We start from the raw sequence: 16,639 nt of genomic DNA, 5'->3' as shown, positions 1-16,639 counted from the left end.
TCACGCCCCACCGGTATTAGAGCACAATCAAACTAGATGGTGTGTGAAAAGTTAGTATGATGTTGCAGTTCTGGATACCAAAGCTTTCAGAGGCAACCTTGCTCTTCTATTTTAATATCCTGGCATCTGAACCTTAGCACTTTCTGCTTGTTTATCATTACTACCTACCCACCATTGTAGATCTGAAAATATTAAAAAAAAAAAAAAAAAGCCAAACCTAATGAATGATTGCAATATTCCCAATTTGTTCACAAGGGTCAGAAGTCTGCCGCCTTTGATACTTCTAAGATCATCCGTGACTTAATCAGACCGGCTAAAATACATTAAAATCAATTACTTATCCTACTCACTTACACTTCTCAAGCGGCACAGACCTCTCTCTCCTTTAGTCAATACTTCTGTATACAGGTGTGGTTTCATGTACAATCAAATTAAACTGATATACATATATTTAGATGGTAAAGGATACAACAAATGTGTATTGATGTTTAAGGGCAATCATATTTTCTAAGTTTTGCCTTTGTTTTTATTTACGACAAAGACTGCAGATTTATGAACAGCTGCTGCATGACAAAACTAATTGGATAAACCAGGTTAACTTGCATAATAGAAGGTTGAAAAAACATACTGTATGTCCTTCAAGTTCAACCAATAAGTGACAGGTAAGAAAGACATAACAGACAAAGTGCACCCAACAGGTCAGGAAAAAAAACATTCCCTGGATAAATCTTAAAAATATTTTTTAAATGATTCGTTTTTTAAAGGTTTTTTTTGTTTGTTTTATATGCTATATGTAGTAGACAGAAGTCTGTTAAATGGCTCAAACGCAATGTGATGGGTTAAATAAAGCCTTTCACTAAGGATTGGGTTCAAAGCAGTCAAATGAGTTAGGTTCGTTAATTAGCACTTACCTTTGGAAGCTTAATTGGTGGGTCTTTGGACTCCTCCTCTTCGTCGCTGTCGGACTCCCCACTCTGCACAGAGTTCTTGGATGTCAAAGTCAAGGAGTTCTCCTTTCTCTGCCACTCCAGGACACAGTGACGAACATTGCAATAGACATTGAACGCTGAAGGGTTGCTGTGGAGTTTGAGGTCAGGTATGGAAAGAGCGTTTTCCAGGTTATCAGCCTAAAGGTTTAGAAAATGTGAACATGTATTTAGCCCAGTCATTGCATTACTGTCCAAATGCATAGGCACATCTAAAACCTCAAAGCTGTTCTTGGTATTCTCAACATGGGGTTAATTTATAGTAACTCCCCATATCAATGTGCCCCAAAAACCCAACCGGGTCAGATTAGTGTTAAACATTTATAATTTTGCAGAGATGGGCTTCACAACACCTCTCCTCCCATTTAAAGGTTCAATGGACCCAGTAAGAAGGAACACCGGGCCATGTTACGGATCTATATTTCAATTTTATAATGCAAGAAGGCCTTAATGAAACAGCCACCTGCGGTTTGTTTGTAAGCGGAAAGTGACGTGCGTTTTTAAAAGTACTCATACCCAAAATATAGTACCAAAAAAAAAAGTGGAACTCAACTCATTTTATTATAACTATGCAATGTGCTACATGTGTCAGCTCTGCCGCCTATAATGCAAAGAAGAGCAATGTGATCCATGCTACCATTGGATACAAGGGCTTCGGTTAATCTTGGACATCAAAAAATGACATGTTAAATGGGATTATTTAAACGTCACAAGAGATTCACTGGTTACGTTGTTCATGTGCCAAATGCAGAGCATTATTGGTCCTACACCACTAGTGACACTTGGAGCTTCAGTGGCAGCACACGGTATAAATCAGTTAGGAACCTCCCCTTAGCATTTATCTGCTCAGCATAAGCTCCAGTTTCCCCTCAAAAGAAATGGGCATCCTCGTCTTATAGGGCCATGTCCAGCTGCTGTCAACTAGATCACTGCTAAACCTAGAGCTTTGGGTGCATGCTTTCTTGAAGCACACAGTTAAAATGCATCCAATTTCCATATTAATAAAAGTATAATAACTAAATGTAAACACAGAAGTCTGATTAGCAGTGTGACCTGATGTATATACATTGCAGGGCAATAAATGGTATATACATTGCAGGGCAATAAATGGTAACACTGTACAATACTAAAAGTTCTGTAGTAATTCAAATAGCAAATCAGTCCATGGGAAGAGGGCACCAACTGCTTCATTGCTTCATTGCTTTGCATTAAGCCCTTTACTGACAGCAGGGAAGACTACACATTGCAATGCATGTCAGTCAGTGCTATGCAATATACAACAGGCCCATCTGGCCAGCAATGTGTTTACAGAGACTTCTTTAGAGCCTAGTATGGTATTGATGTTTCACAGAGAACAGTAAAAAGGGTATACACACACCTGCGCAATATTTTTTTCTTCACATTTGTCTATATACACTTGTTTATTTAGACTTGTAATTATAAAGAACACTCAATGGATGGTATTACAGGGTAGTATTCTTTCAAACAAACACTGATATGACAGCACAGTACAAGCCTATGAACAACTGCACTCCTGGGGGAAAAAAAAAAGCACAAAGTGAAACACAGCAATGCATTCCACTATAACCAACCAGAAGTACACAAACAACAAGCTAGGGAGAGGGAAAAATGGCGCCTGTGACATGCAAGAGCAATGGAATAGGGAGCAGCAAGGGTATAGGGAAATACCAACCAACCTTAAAAGTTGAAAATCACTCACAGTAGCCTAGAATAATGTTTCACGTTGACACTGATAAATATATGAAATCAACTTGTAGTAATTCAAATTTCTATGAAAATGTAGAACGTTGCATTCAATTCTAAAAGCATTGCAAGCTTTGCAAACTTACTACCTTGTCACTCTCCATTAACAAAAATAATAAAATTGCAAGGATTTTGGTAATACAAATGTACAGTCCAAAGTAAAACAGCGTCTGAGCTACTGCTGAGAAATATGTTTGCCATCAGTGCTACAGTAAAACAAAAATAATAAAAGATGACACATGGACTACAAAGGACAGAGAAACACAAGATACAAATCTTATAACACAAAAAAAAAATTTGAGTACTCTTCAAATATTACCCAAAATACAATGGAAACTGGTCATCAAATGACAAGCTCTTTGGCCCAAAACTTTTGACAACTTAAATGTATCCTGATGTGTTACTAATTCTCACTCTTAAAGCAGGATGTATTCAGCAGCTCTTAAAACCCTTGGATGTCACAATATTAAATACTCACACTAATGGAAAAATTCTAAATAATGCAAAGTGGCCTTTTGACTGTTTTTGGACAAATATCGTCTTTAAAGCCATTGGGATTTTCAGCCCTAACGGCTGATTCAGACTATAAACACACACACAAAAAAAAAAAAAAAAGTGCACCATAAACTTGTTCCAAATCAGTCTACAGAATAATAGTTGGTATTATCCTGTTTTTTTTTAGGGGGGGGAGAGAAAGAGGAGAGGGGGGTGAAGGGTAACATTCTTACCTTGCTTCGCGGTTTCCCTTTTGATTTGGTCTTCTGCTTCCTTTTCAATTTTTTCTTGCTTAGAATTTTCTTACTCCTAAAAAAAAACAAAAACAAGTACACAGCACCTTTTTAGTTGGCAAGCAGCAATTCTAAGTTTGAATAGAATCACTTTCATTATAGCATTTCCCAGAAGAACTTCCTCATTACCAATGTGTCAGAACAGAGCCCTGAATTGACCAAGTCCTGCAGTTGTTACTGAGCCCTGGCATTTTTAGAAAGTTTGTCACAGTTGTGACCTTTAATATTGTAGGTACACAAAAAAAAAAAAAAAAAAAAACACTATCACTTGGAATACATGATATAATTGACTTAAGATACCTAAAGTAAGAAACATATTTTGGATTGCAAAGTATCTAAATGCTGTTACTCTGAAGAGTCTTCCATTCAATGTAAATCATAAAAATCAAGAAACCCCATTTCAGTGACAAAATGCAAAGATGTTTGATTTAGAACACGCGTGCTTGCACACTTTTTTAACATTTGAATATAATCATTACATTTACTATATTATATCACTCTATACAGGCATACCCAGCATTAACGTACGCAATGGGGAGCATGTATGTAAAGCGAAAATGTACTTAAAGTGAAGCACTACCTTTTTTCCACATATCGATGCATGTACTGTACTGCAATCATCATATATGTGCATAACTGATATAAATAATACATTTGTAACAGGCTCTATAATCTCCCCGCTTGCGCACAGCTTCGATACAGGTAGGGAGCCGGTATTGCTATTCAGGACGTGCTGACAGGCGCATGCGTGAGCTGGCGTTTGCCTATTGGGCGATATGTCTTTACTCGCGAGTGTACTTAAAGTGAGTGTCCTTAAAGCGGTGTATGCCTGTATACAAATTCATGTGTTAGATGTTTACACACCTTTCACGTTTTCCACTTCTGCCTTTTTTTATTATAAAATGGCACATTTCTATAAATTTGGCTATTGCACTTCTATATTTATACTCACTTGGAATTCCTGTTAACTGGTGAGTGTTTCCCCTTCTGCGCATGCGCAGTAGGTGATAGCCGTTACTGTGTATGAGGACGTGAAGTGGTATTGCGCATGCGTGGTGTACAAGATCAGCTTCTGCACATGCACGACCTACAACCTCCGTGTGGCCTAGAATGGTGGAGTTATGTGCACCACGCGCCCATAACTTTCGTGATGCTTTTTCGTTACTAGCCAAGAGATTTTTCCCATCAAAAAACTCTGTAGGTGCTATCAAAGAAGTTTCACTTCCAAAGTGTAATTGTACAGGTTTTTATCCAAGAGAAGCAGAAACACAACCAAAAGGTACACAGCAGACCACCAGTCTGTGCAGCTTGCCTAAATTTTAACCCCGAGGGTTGTTTGACACCTGCGTGCTTCCACATTTTCAGTATTGTGCCTGTGATCCGCTCCATATGTAGCTATGAAAACAGAATACAGGCATACCCCGTTTTAAGGACACTCACGAGTAAGGACATATCGCCCAATAGGCAAACGGCAGCTCGCGCATGCGCCTGTCAGCACGTCCGGAACAGCAATACCGGCTCCCTACCTGTACCGAAGTTGTGCGCAAGCGGGGAGACTATAGAGCCTGTTACGAATGCGTTATTTACATCAGTTATGAACGTATATGACGTTTGCAGTACAGTACATGCATCGATAAGTGGGAAAAATGTAGTGCTTCCCTTTAAGTACCTTTTCGCTTTACATACATGCTCTGGACCCATTGCGTACGTTAATGCGGGGTATGCCTGTATTGTTTTTCCAGCACACGTTGAGCTTTTCATTGGTACCGATAGTCTCGGGTGGATTGCATATCATGTGACCAAAACGTGACACATGAAGATGACTTTTCACCAACAAATTCACGAGTTTCATTAAAACCAATACTAAATTTAACTGCTGTGTGCCCCCTGGTTACAGAGATACTAGATGTTTAGGGTTACATACTTTTTTGGCCAATACAGACCCCAAATTAGCAACAAACTTTTCACACCTGAAATTCAGGTCTGAATATAAAATTGCATGCAATCATTAAAAAGGCAAAAACGTAACCACTAGCAAATTTAAAATTATTATTTATTTTTTAAACCCCACTAAAAGCTAAATTTCTTAAAGTACATGCCCCAAGTAATTAAAAAAAATTGGACGCATGCATTTTCCTCCAAAAAGCTCTAGTCAGGAATCTTTGTTAAACAATGTACATTTGAGAAATTTCAAGACCACCAACTTCAAACTTTGAATTAACATTTCTCCATCATACTTTGTGATTCTTTATCAAATGCAAAATGATCTTTTCCTTGGTCATCCGAGTAAATCCAAAAGGCACACACCACAGCAAAGCGAAAAATCGCCAAAAAGCGAAACCGGCAATTTTCTGTTTCTGCGCATGCGCGAACTCGGCCGCCCGCCCCCTTCTGCGCATGTGTAACCTCGGCCGTCCTGCGCATGCGCAGACATGACAGCCCCCTTCTCAGTACCGTCAAGAAGCCTGTATACACACACATCCATACAGTAGTTTTACATTTAATCTTTGTAAAAACAGGCCCAAAATTATATATAAGACTGCACTGTGCTCTGCCCACCTGAATTTGTTTCATGGCTTAACGCAAAAGGTGTTCACTACCCTCATAAAAGTATGTATTTTCTGAAAACAACAACAAGCCAAAGGAATTTAGACAAGTAATTTTACATTTTCACACAAAAAAATGCTCTGGCTGGAAATTTGTTGAAGTGTAAATTTTAGAGAAAACCTTAAAGACCACTAACAATTTGCAGCCAAATTCTTCCCACAAGTGCTGTGTAATCATGGAAATGAATACTATATTTTACCGCCGTGGATACCAGCTATGTATATAGCCTTCCATACTATTTTTGCAAATAGAGGCCCCATATTAGCTAGAGTGCGCAAGGTTCTTTACACCTGAATTTGTAATGGTTGGGGGGAAAAGAAAAAAAAAAAGGTGCTCGCCATCATTGGAAAAGCAAAATTTCTCTTCACCATAACACTACTCCCATAAAAGTATATATCTTTTTTTGAGGTTACACACCCCAAGCTATTTAGAAATGGGTATTGTTTCCCCAAAAAATATATTTCTAGCCAGAAATCTGTTGAAAACAGGCTTGATTTTTTACTTAAATGGACACAGCATAAAAAATACCCACCACTAAAATGTATATATTAATGAAAGTACACACCCAATTAACTGCAGCTATGGGTATTTGTGTCTTTTCTCCACAAGAATATAAATCGCTGGGAATTACCCCTTCACTACCAAGGGTAGTTATCTATAGGACCATTACAATTCACATTTTTACAATAACTTAAACCGACAGCACACAGTACAGCATATAAAAAGTTGAATTTAGACATTTGACATCACCAACCTAATTGGTATCGAAAAAAATATGAAATCATTTTTATAACTTTGCAATGCAGTATGTAATGTGGCTGTTACACACACAAAAATTTTTTTTTAGAAAAAACATTGCATTTTCACTTAATGTTTTTATAAGAAAAAGAGTTGGCGAGTCACAAACTAGCATCAGACAGATTGCCTTTTTTATTCATAAACCCCTCTGGTGTTATTTATTTATTTTATTTTAACATAAATGGGAAGCAAAGGGAAGGAAGGAGAAGCCTGGCACTGAAAAGTTATATTTAAGCCCCAGGGACACCCTGGCTTATGAGATACACGCGAGGGGAAAGCAATATTGCGGTTTAAATCTGCTACAATACACATGATTATAGGCTAAAGCTGTTACATTCCGGGTGTAACACCCTTCCCTCTCCCTAAGGGAAATAGTGGTAATTACGATGCTACCTACTGGTGCTACCTGTAAGACTTACAGAAGGCCTGAGCCTCTGCTCCTGGGGAGACGGGGCGTTTTCTCTGGTGCAGCGCCTCCACCTATGAGGATCCACATAGCAAGATGGCTCCTCATAGGAACACGTATACATTTATGGTATACCCCAATAATACAACAGAATATATAATAACGTTAACTGTGGGTCCACAGTAGGCCCAAATAATACCCAAAGTCATACTACTACGAATAGCCCCAATAATACCTAGGGTGCTTGGGCACCTATACCCCGATGTCCAGCAAACAACTCTTCCCAATGTGTGTATGAGGGCAGCGCTCCCGCCCCCGCCCCCCAACCCCCTTGCGTTGGTGCACATGTAAATTCCTGGTTAAGGCCCTAACCAGGGAATACTTCCAGACGGAGGATGATAAGCAGCAGAGTCCCAGGCCATGGGGTCTCAGGCACCAGCCCCTCACGTCCGGATGCGGCACGTTGACAGTGCCCGCTGAAGGAACTCCTCTCCTGCTATGCTGCAATCACTCACTGCCGAGAGATCCCTAGCTATATGGCCACCCCTGCACACTCCGCTAAGGTGAGGGGACTGCCTGGGGCCTAGGGGTGTATGCCTCTGGCCTAGTCCGGGAGCTTGACCTCACTCCTTGCAGGCTCCGGATCAACTGGCCAAAGTCACCTCTGTCCCGCGGAGTAACTCCTGCTTCTCAGGACATCTCCTCTCGCTGTCTCTATCCGGTTTGGTGTACCAAGATGGACGCCGCACCATCTGTATAGAAGTCCCATAACCCGATTTGGGTGTACCAAGATGGCCGACGCAACTGCACTGTTTCTCACAGTCACGGAGTTCATCTCCCCCCCAGGACATAAGGGGAGCCCCTGCTACACTGGCATTATTGAAATCCCTGCTCTCTGATTGGGTAATGCCTGGATTTTTTGGCACCCTGCCAAGTTTCAGTCAATCAGCTTTCAGTTCTCATTCAAAGAGTGAGAGCAGCTCTAAGACAGGGGGGCTGATTGGACAGGAGGTACCAGCAAGACACCGACTGATCCCCCACACTGCCTGCAGAGAGCTGCGCACAGGAGAACACTGAGGAGAAAGGATTGTGTGTCTTGTGGGTGTAAAGGGGGCCAGCAGAGTGTTTTGTTGGTGTGTTTCTGCTGTGTGTTTTGTGAGTGTAGATTGTGGAGGGCGGCTGCAGTGTGTTTTGTGAGTGTAGAGGAGGGGGGACTGCAGTGTGTGTAGGGGGACTGTAAAGTGTTTGTGTGTATAGAGGGGGGGCTGCAGTGAGAGTGTAAAAGCAAGAGTGTAGACAATAACGCTGATAAAAATCAATGTCTACAAAAGTGTATCTTTATGGGGGGAAAAAAGCCTACATTTAGCCTAGAATAGTAATAATCCCCAAAGAACAGGGCATTATTGGCCAGTAATGCCCTGTTCTGAGGGGAATATTACTCAATTACATCAACCATCCCGGCTTTCAAATGCCATACGTGACACTGGAGATTTACACAACCAGGAAGAACCAGCGGCACCTTTCCCGGTGTGCATAATCGGGAATAAGGGGTGCCCTCAAAACTGAAATTAACGAAGTTCAGCTCCAGCCGACCCCTTATGTCTAGTCTAATGAGACAGCTGTGCTGAAGCACGGATATTCATAAAACCCTTGGGTGTTCTTGAGAACTGGAGTTGGGAACCACTACCCTATATTACTTGTAGCTGTACTGGTCTTGCAATTTTGATGTCAATTACGATACCTTTTACTGGACCAACAGACTACTTCATAGATTAAAATAGTGTACAAAGCTTTCAAAACCCAATAGGTTTCTTCAAGTGCTAACTAGGACGTCGAGGACCACAAAGAATATACCGTAAACCTCAGTACCGGTGCTCAATTGGGTTACGTGGTTACATACAAACACTTCCAACAATTAGATACAACACCGTGGCAGCACGCTCGATTTCCTTTAGGCAGGACACAGCCTACTCCCATAAGCATCATTCCAAAATATAAGGACAGCAAATCACCAGGCTGCTACCAATATAAAAACTAGCTTTATCAATGCGTTTTTCAATTAGTCAGGACACCTTCCCAATCAGTTCCTCAAGTGTAATTGGCAGAAAAGGCACTGCTAAAACAAATAGCAGAACAGAGATAGGATTTTTAAAGTCTTTGTCTCCAACAACAATCCTGCAAAGCTTTCATTTATATTCATGAAAAAAGTTGTCAGCAAACAGATGGCACCAAAAATAGGAATCCAGCAAACTCAAATTAGCTCGATATTATGCAAGAAAAATAGTCTCCCTCCATGGCCTGTATTTTATCTACTGTTTACAATCTGTTTAATTGCAAACATTTTACCTCAATACAATATTCATGTGTACAAGTCATCGATCTTTCAATTAGAACGGTTTGCGGAGATCCTTAGACCCTGTAATAATATAGGTTTTATGAAGGAGGGGGGGGGGGGGGGGCAAGAAAAAACGAAAAAAAAAAACCTGCCCAGTGTTCCCACGGTCACAGATTGAATTACATGGGTATTTATACAGCTCTCCTTAGACCGACAGATTTTCATATCCCATGACTCCAGTCTTAGCTTTGACTCTTCGGTTTATTTCCCACACTGTCACCTCCACTGGTTACCTTCTGAACGCACACAACGCTAGTTTAACAAAAAGATACAATACTTCCAAAATGGTTTCCAAAAGAAAAACCCAGGCAATGGTTCTTAAATAAATATACTTAAGTAATTTTATATTAGAAATCGTGTAACACAAAATTATTTCTGATGAGTATTGCAGCATCAAAATAACCAGCACGGGTACTGAAATAGACAAAACAAGAAAAGGGAGCGCATTGGGAGCATATAGTTGAAGTTTTATATGCAAGTTTTCAAATGTACAAAGTACAATAAAAAATAAAAAAAAAATCGATAACTTTGCCTGCAAGTTTTTGTAATGTGCAGTACAATGTGGAATGGTGTTTTTAACACTCTGGGAGACCCTCTGACATCTTGGGCTGTGCTTATAGTGCCGTCGCCAGCGACGCCACGCTGTGGTCGCTGGAAAAATCAAATTGACGTTACTTCCAGCGATCGTGACCAAGCCGTCGCTATCGCCGGCACTATAAGCCTTATGGTGACTGGAGAGGGAACTGATGTCTTTGCCACTGTAACGTTCGTCCCCCGGGTTGGCTACTCGGGGGGTGTCTTGCTTCTTTGTGGAATAGTGCTGCATTGCGGCTGGCCTACTTCTAGTCTGCTACTCGTCCTGCGTCGCACCGGAAGTGACGTCGTGAGGCAACCCGTCCAGTTTGATCACATGGGGTTGGTTTCCCCCGGGTTACAAGATTCCCACTGCTCAGTGATGTGAGAGCTGGCTCGTCATTAGTGTAGTCATCCGGTTAAATAGTGTGGCACTTGCTGGCCGTGCAGTCTAGTTAATAACTCAGCAGCAACCAGCTAGGCCTCTAATGATCCAACACGTTTTGGCAGAATCTGCACCTTCATCAGTGATATAATGTGGCAGTGTTGGATCCCTTCCTTATCTACCCACTGGAGAGGTTGTGACCTCAAACCTAATTGGTAGATTAGTCAATTAGTCTAAGCACAATGGCCACCTGTGTGTGATTATATTCAGGGGTAATTGCACCTCAGTGTGTACAACCAGGACTAGCACTGCCTCATTACATTTTTATGGTTCATGTCATAGTAATAACATAATTCAATTAAATACACTTTCTATAATATTATTCAACAATAAAAAAAGGGACAAATTTAATCTTAAAACCAATATTTAATCTACAATCAATATACAAATGTAATAAATGTTTTGACCTATAATACATATAACATACAATACATATACAATAAATATACACCTGCTAAGTAAAATGAGTTAGTGCATCCACCAATTAGTATAATTTTTAATATTGTGAGCGTGGGACCGTTATTGATGTGTGGAAGTACCTCTAATCCTAAACTCCCAATGCTTAACATATTTTTTTTTTTAAATAATATTAAAGTGCATAATACCTTCAGTTCTACAGGATCGTGGCTAATATGTCTAATGATCATGATTAGATGTCAATCTAAATATGTTATCCCTTATACACCCGCGTAAGCTAAATTCTTAAATGTATATTTAAAAGTCTAGTTGCTCTTGACCCAAATAATATATGTTCCACCTAATTTTTCATGCTACGAAAGAATTGATGCATAAGGAGACAGAATTATAGAGGAGACGGCACGGGGTGTGGGCTGTGCCCGCAGAGACCATTAAAACACTGTACATATTTGAATTTATGTTGCTGTTAGAAAAAGGACTATTCACTGAAAGGCCAGCAGATCCAAGTCTTCATTAAGCCCCCCAGATTGCATAGTTAGCAATTTAAATGTCCAGTAGGATTCTCACTGTCGTAATTTGAGAAATCTGTCACCCCTTGCTGAGCCCATTTTGATACTTTCTATTCCTATTACTCTAAATCCCTCAGGATTGTGGTTATACTTAAGAGCAAAGTGTCTGGACACCGCATGTCCCATAAACCCTTTGGTAATATTTCTACAATGGTCTAGAAACCTTTCCCGTAGTGTCCTTATTGTGCGGCCTATATATTGTAGGCTGCAATTGCATTCAAGTAGATAGACAACATGCGTGGTAAGGCAATTGATGAAATGCTTTAATTTATTTATTTTGTAACCTTGGACCCGAATTCCAAAACCTTATTTCCAATGTGTTCACAAGTACATCATCAATTTCGTCTACATTTATAGCTTCCTGTTGGACAAATGGGGAGCCATGACTCCCCTACAGTTTTGGTCTTGGTTTCGTGTACCTTTTGGTAAAACATTCGGTGCAAGGGTATTTTTTATTTTTTAGGGATCGGGCATTCTTGAAGACCACAGCCGGTTTGCCCCCAGCTCAGCCTTCAAAATTAGATCTTGGAGTATTTCCCCAGTGTGATTGAATTTTTTTTTTTTATTCTATTAGCGGATTCATTGTAGTTAGTTATAAACAGGCACGATCTCTACTTTCTTTACAATCTTCTCTACGTACGGCTATCAAAAGTGTACTCGTTTTGTATGCAAACTCTGCTATAAGCTCTCGACTCCCTCAGCTCTACCCTTTCTCTTTGAATTTCTTTTTTAGAATCAGAGACTGCATTTCGAAATCTAGATCTTTTGTACAATTTCATCTCAAATCTCAAACATTGACCATATGGAATGTTGGTCTTCCATTATTTAAGGTGATTACTCGTGGACGCCAATAACTATTTAAAGTAGCTTTTGTGACAATACCTTTATTCTCACTGGAATGGATGAGTTCTAAATAGTCTCTTGATCCTGCTCATATTTCGCTGTAAATGTAAGCTTAATTTAATTTGCATTTAAAAATAAATAAATTTGTTTAAAAGTTCCTCTCCACCCTTCCACCTAAAAATCAGATCTATGAATCTTCTATAGTACACAATGTTCTCCAAAAAAGGATTGTTTTGCCATAGATTACACTCTTCCCAGAATCCCATAAATAGATTTGCAAAACTGGGAGCAAGTTTGCTGCCCATAGCAGGCAAGCACACGTAAATAAAACTGTCCTTCAAAGTTCAAATAATTGTGCTTTAAACTAAATCTAAAATAAATTAAATTTGTTTCGGACACATGAGCAAATCTTTTTTTTTTTTTTTTTTTAAATGTGTTAATCTGCTATTCCCTTCTCATGCTCTATACAAGTGTAGAGGGAGGAGACATCGGCCGTGACCCAGATGAGGTCATCCTCCCATATGAAATATTGGACTAATAGCAGGAGAATTCCACAAGGAAATAAAGTGGAGCACAGCAATAAGGTTGGCGGCTAGACATCAACAGACGTAGAGTTAAAAGCACTTTAATCCATGGTAGACATCATGGTACAGTGGCAGGTCAGTACTCTAACGCATTTCGGGCAGCAGCCCTTTGTCGAAGAGTTTTAACTCTACATCTGTTGGTGTCTAGCCCCCAACCTTATTGCTGTGCTCCACTTTATTTCCTTGAGGAATTCTCCTGCTGTCTTGTACATCAAGCGTGACACACGCCGACGGATCAACCGCCTCAGAACTGTGAGTACTCCTCTCCTTCATACAAAGGATTGGGGGATTGTGATCGAAGTGCCATTCTCCAGGGTGACGACAAATCATAGTGTTGTTCATACAGAGATTGGTTTGATAACATTATACTCTAGTATTGGAGCCCATACACCACATGTCCCCACATAAAGGAGGTTAAAAAGGCACACAGGACCTCATGAATCTCACGAGGCTGGATAAAGGTTGTTCAAGCTTATGATTAGCACCCCTCAAGATATGATTGCACAATAGTGTCTCATTATTGCTGAGCACCGAATTTTGGAATTCTTCCTATCTTTGCCTACTTGAACTAATAATAGGTGTCCTGTATCTCTTAAATATGAGCTAGGCCTTTCACATGATTCTGTAGAAATTAGTCTATGAATTCTGATAAATAGGATGTAATGGAATTAATGCCCGAGTCTATTGGTCTACCTGGCGGATCCTTCCTACTCTTATGAATTTTGGGTACATGATAAAAGATAGGTGTCCTTGGATGTGGTATTAAGTACACACTTTAATATTACATTTGTTAAATATGTTAAGCATTGGGAAATTAGGATTAGAGGAACTGCCACATCAATAACTGTCCCAAGCTTATAATATAAAAAAAATTATACTATAACAGCTAAACCCCATTATAGCGCGATCCGCTACAATGCAGATCCCCTTCAAACACGGTCGGAGCGTGGCTCCCGATTTAGCACCTCTGTGGTTGGGTGTTATTTTTTTTTTTAAACACATCTATTCAATGCTTTATTGGCATCGGACACACAATTGGATTATACATCACCAAGTTACACACACACTTTTTTTTTTTTTAATTATACCCACCCTTAAGTCACTGTGCATTGTATATCACACACATACATTGTGAGTAACAGGTGCCCCGGTATGCTGCCCGCCACCTTCGGCAAGTTAATGCCGGGCATGCATTTCATGTTCCGGCAGGAAGGCAGGGGTGTCCTAGCTCTGCAGCGGGAGGGCAGCATGTCCCACAACTCAGACTGGTTGTACCAGGTGGGGGGGGACCCCTGCCTGCCCAGTAACGTGGCTCCGGATGGTGCCTCCTTCCTGCCTGCCCGGCAGCAGCTGGCTGGGGTGTCCCTGTGGAGGATCGCCTGGGTGGGTGGGGGGGGTGGGGGAGGGGTCAGGCAGCGGTTCGGAGAGAGGGAGCCCCGAAAACCCGCTGGGCGCCCGGAGAGCCTAGGCAGGAACCTGTTGCTGCTCTGTCTGACCTTTGGAGTGGAGGTTGGCTTCAAGTTTGCCACCAAGACAATCATCTACCTACTGAACAACTGCCATGTGGTGACCATGCGGCAAGCATGTGTACGTACACACACACACACACACACACACACACACACACACACACACACACACACACACACACACACACTATCTGTAGCTTCAGCATTGTGTTTTCCAATATGGAGCCATAGAGTTCAGCAGGTTTTGCCGAGCCTTCCACTGGTCACTTTACCCAATTGCAAAGTCAGTATAATCAGCCTCACAGTGAAGAGACATGTAGAACAAAGGAGCAAAAGGCGCACTGCCAGGGAGTCAGGTGGAGAAAAAATAAAATTTATTTCAGAACATCTCTGATAACAAACATCACCCCAGGGGGGTAACAAACAACCTCCTACGCGTTTTGGACGGGTAGGTCCTTTATCAAGGACGCCACAGTGGACCCCCAGAGACAGCAGAAGTGGGTAAGGATTATATAGCTTTATGTTTGACCATTATAGTTGAGTACTCTAACTTGGACTGCCTAAACTACCATGAGGATATTATTCTACATGTTGTTATGAGTGACTCACAGGCCATTTCATTTTAAACCCACACTGCAATATTGGGGTCCATGAAGATTGTTATTTGATGATCTAGTTGTCACAAGATTGGAGCACCCCTTGACTTTCTTTTCACAGTGAAGAGACCCAAAAGATCAAAACAGCTGTCCGAGTAGGTTTTATGATCTATGCACGTCTTAAACCCAGGCTGTGCTGAAAAGCTGTGTAATATGGCAGGCAAAATGCTTATAGGGATCCATGTTAAAATGGACATGACGTAAAAGGCGACACTTTCCCAGAATCCCTGGCTGCAATGGAAGCCCTGCATGCTAAGAGACAATGTTGAGAAGCAGGGTTGCAGGCCTGTCTGAGACATGTGTCACAGGGCAACTCCAGTCTAGGTTTGTTATGAAACAAAAGAAAAACAGTTAAGTATAATCTTACTGCACGAACTTTGCTTCACACGAATAGTTAGGGCTGCATCTTCAAAATAAGAGAAATTGCTTGATTGCAGCGTGGGTTACTTTTCACTTATTGATCTGTACAACTTGGACTTAATGTTTCAGCTGGGTTTTCTATGAAAAAAGCCACTTAGCAAATCTTTCGGCGACCTAATTACACGACTTCAGAAAGCTAGAAAACCACAGGTTTACAAATAGCAACTATTTTCAATATATGTTCTTGTTAATTAAAATCGATAAACAGACATGAAAACTGAAATCAATAAAAGACAGTCTTACTAGCTGCCATTAATTCCAGAAGATTTAACACGAAGCTTAAAAAAAAAAAAAAAAAAAAAAAAAACACACCACTCAATTACTACTAGTCTGTCAGGTCCACAAATCAGCCTTACCCTGTTTTTTTGGCAAACACTTCTTCTCCAGCCAGGGATTCTAGGTAATGACATGCAAATGAGCATTCGCAGGATGTCACTTTGTGCTTCTTATCCATTTCAACATGGATCCCTATAAGCTTATGCCTGCCTTATTACAGCTTTTTCAGCACAGCCTGGGTTGGCCTGTGAAGAATACAATAATTGAACACTGCACTTCAACAACCCTACTACTGTAAGAACTTTGCTTGCTAAATACTCTGACAATATTTTCGCAACAGACCTCCCTCACACCCCAAACTCACCCCCCCTTCTTACATACTCACATCCCACCCAACCCCACACTACTTACTATACCCTCCACCCCTTCTAAGTCTATATTCATCCCCTGCTAACGTAGCACACTTACCTGCTCTCTCAAACGACACATTCACCCCACCTCCTGTACTCCACATACTTATCACACCGCCTCGGCCCCAACACATACACAGGCCACTCTCGCCCTTCACCCACCCCATTTGCTGTATCACTTCTCACATTTACACTTCTTCGCCATACCACTCACGCCCTCATCTTGTATACAC

General features: G+C 40.8%; 1 protein-coding gene across 25 annotated transcripts in view; it reads right to left on the bottom strand.

Moving 5' to 3' along the window:
• MYCBP2 (MYC binding protein 2) overlaps positions 1 to 16,639 on the bottom strand; it is a 189,899-nt gene that overhangs the window by 142,901 nt on the left and 30,359 nt on the right. For all 25 annotated transcript variants that reach the window (XM_075590941.1, XM_075590942.1, XM_075590948.1 and 22 more), the window contains exons 2-3: positions 3,479 to 3,554; positions 912 to 1,127 (exon numbers count right to left, since the gene is read on the bottom strand). In XM_075590941.1, the coding sequence (XP_075447056.1) occupies positions 912 to 1,127; positions 3,479 to 3,554 (292 nt within the window). The remainder of the gene's footprint in view (positions 1 to 911; positions 1,128 to 3,478; positions 3,555 to 16,639) is intronic.

The sequence above is a fragment of the Ascaphus truei genome, chromosome 3, assembly GCF_040206685.1.
Source record: "Ascaphus truei isolate aAscTru1 chromosome 3, aAscTru1.hap1, whole genome shotgun sequence".
NCBI lineage: Eukaryota > Metazoa > Chordata > Amphibia > Anura > Ascaphidae > Ascaphus > Ascaphus truei.
Note: the sequence above shows the minus strand (reverse complement) of the source record. Positions and strands in the feature narration are given on the sequence as shown.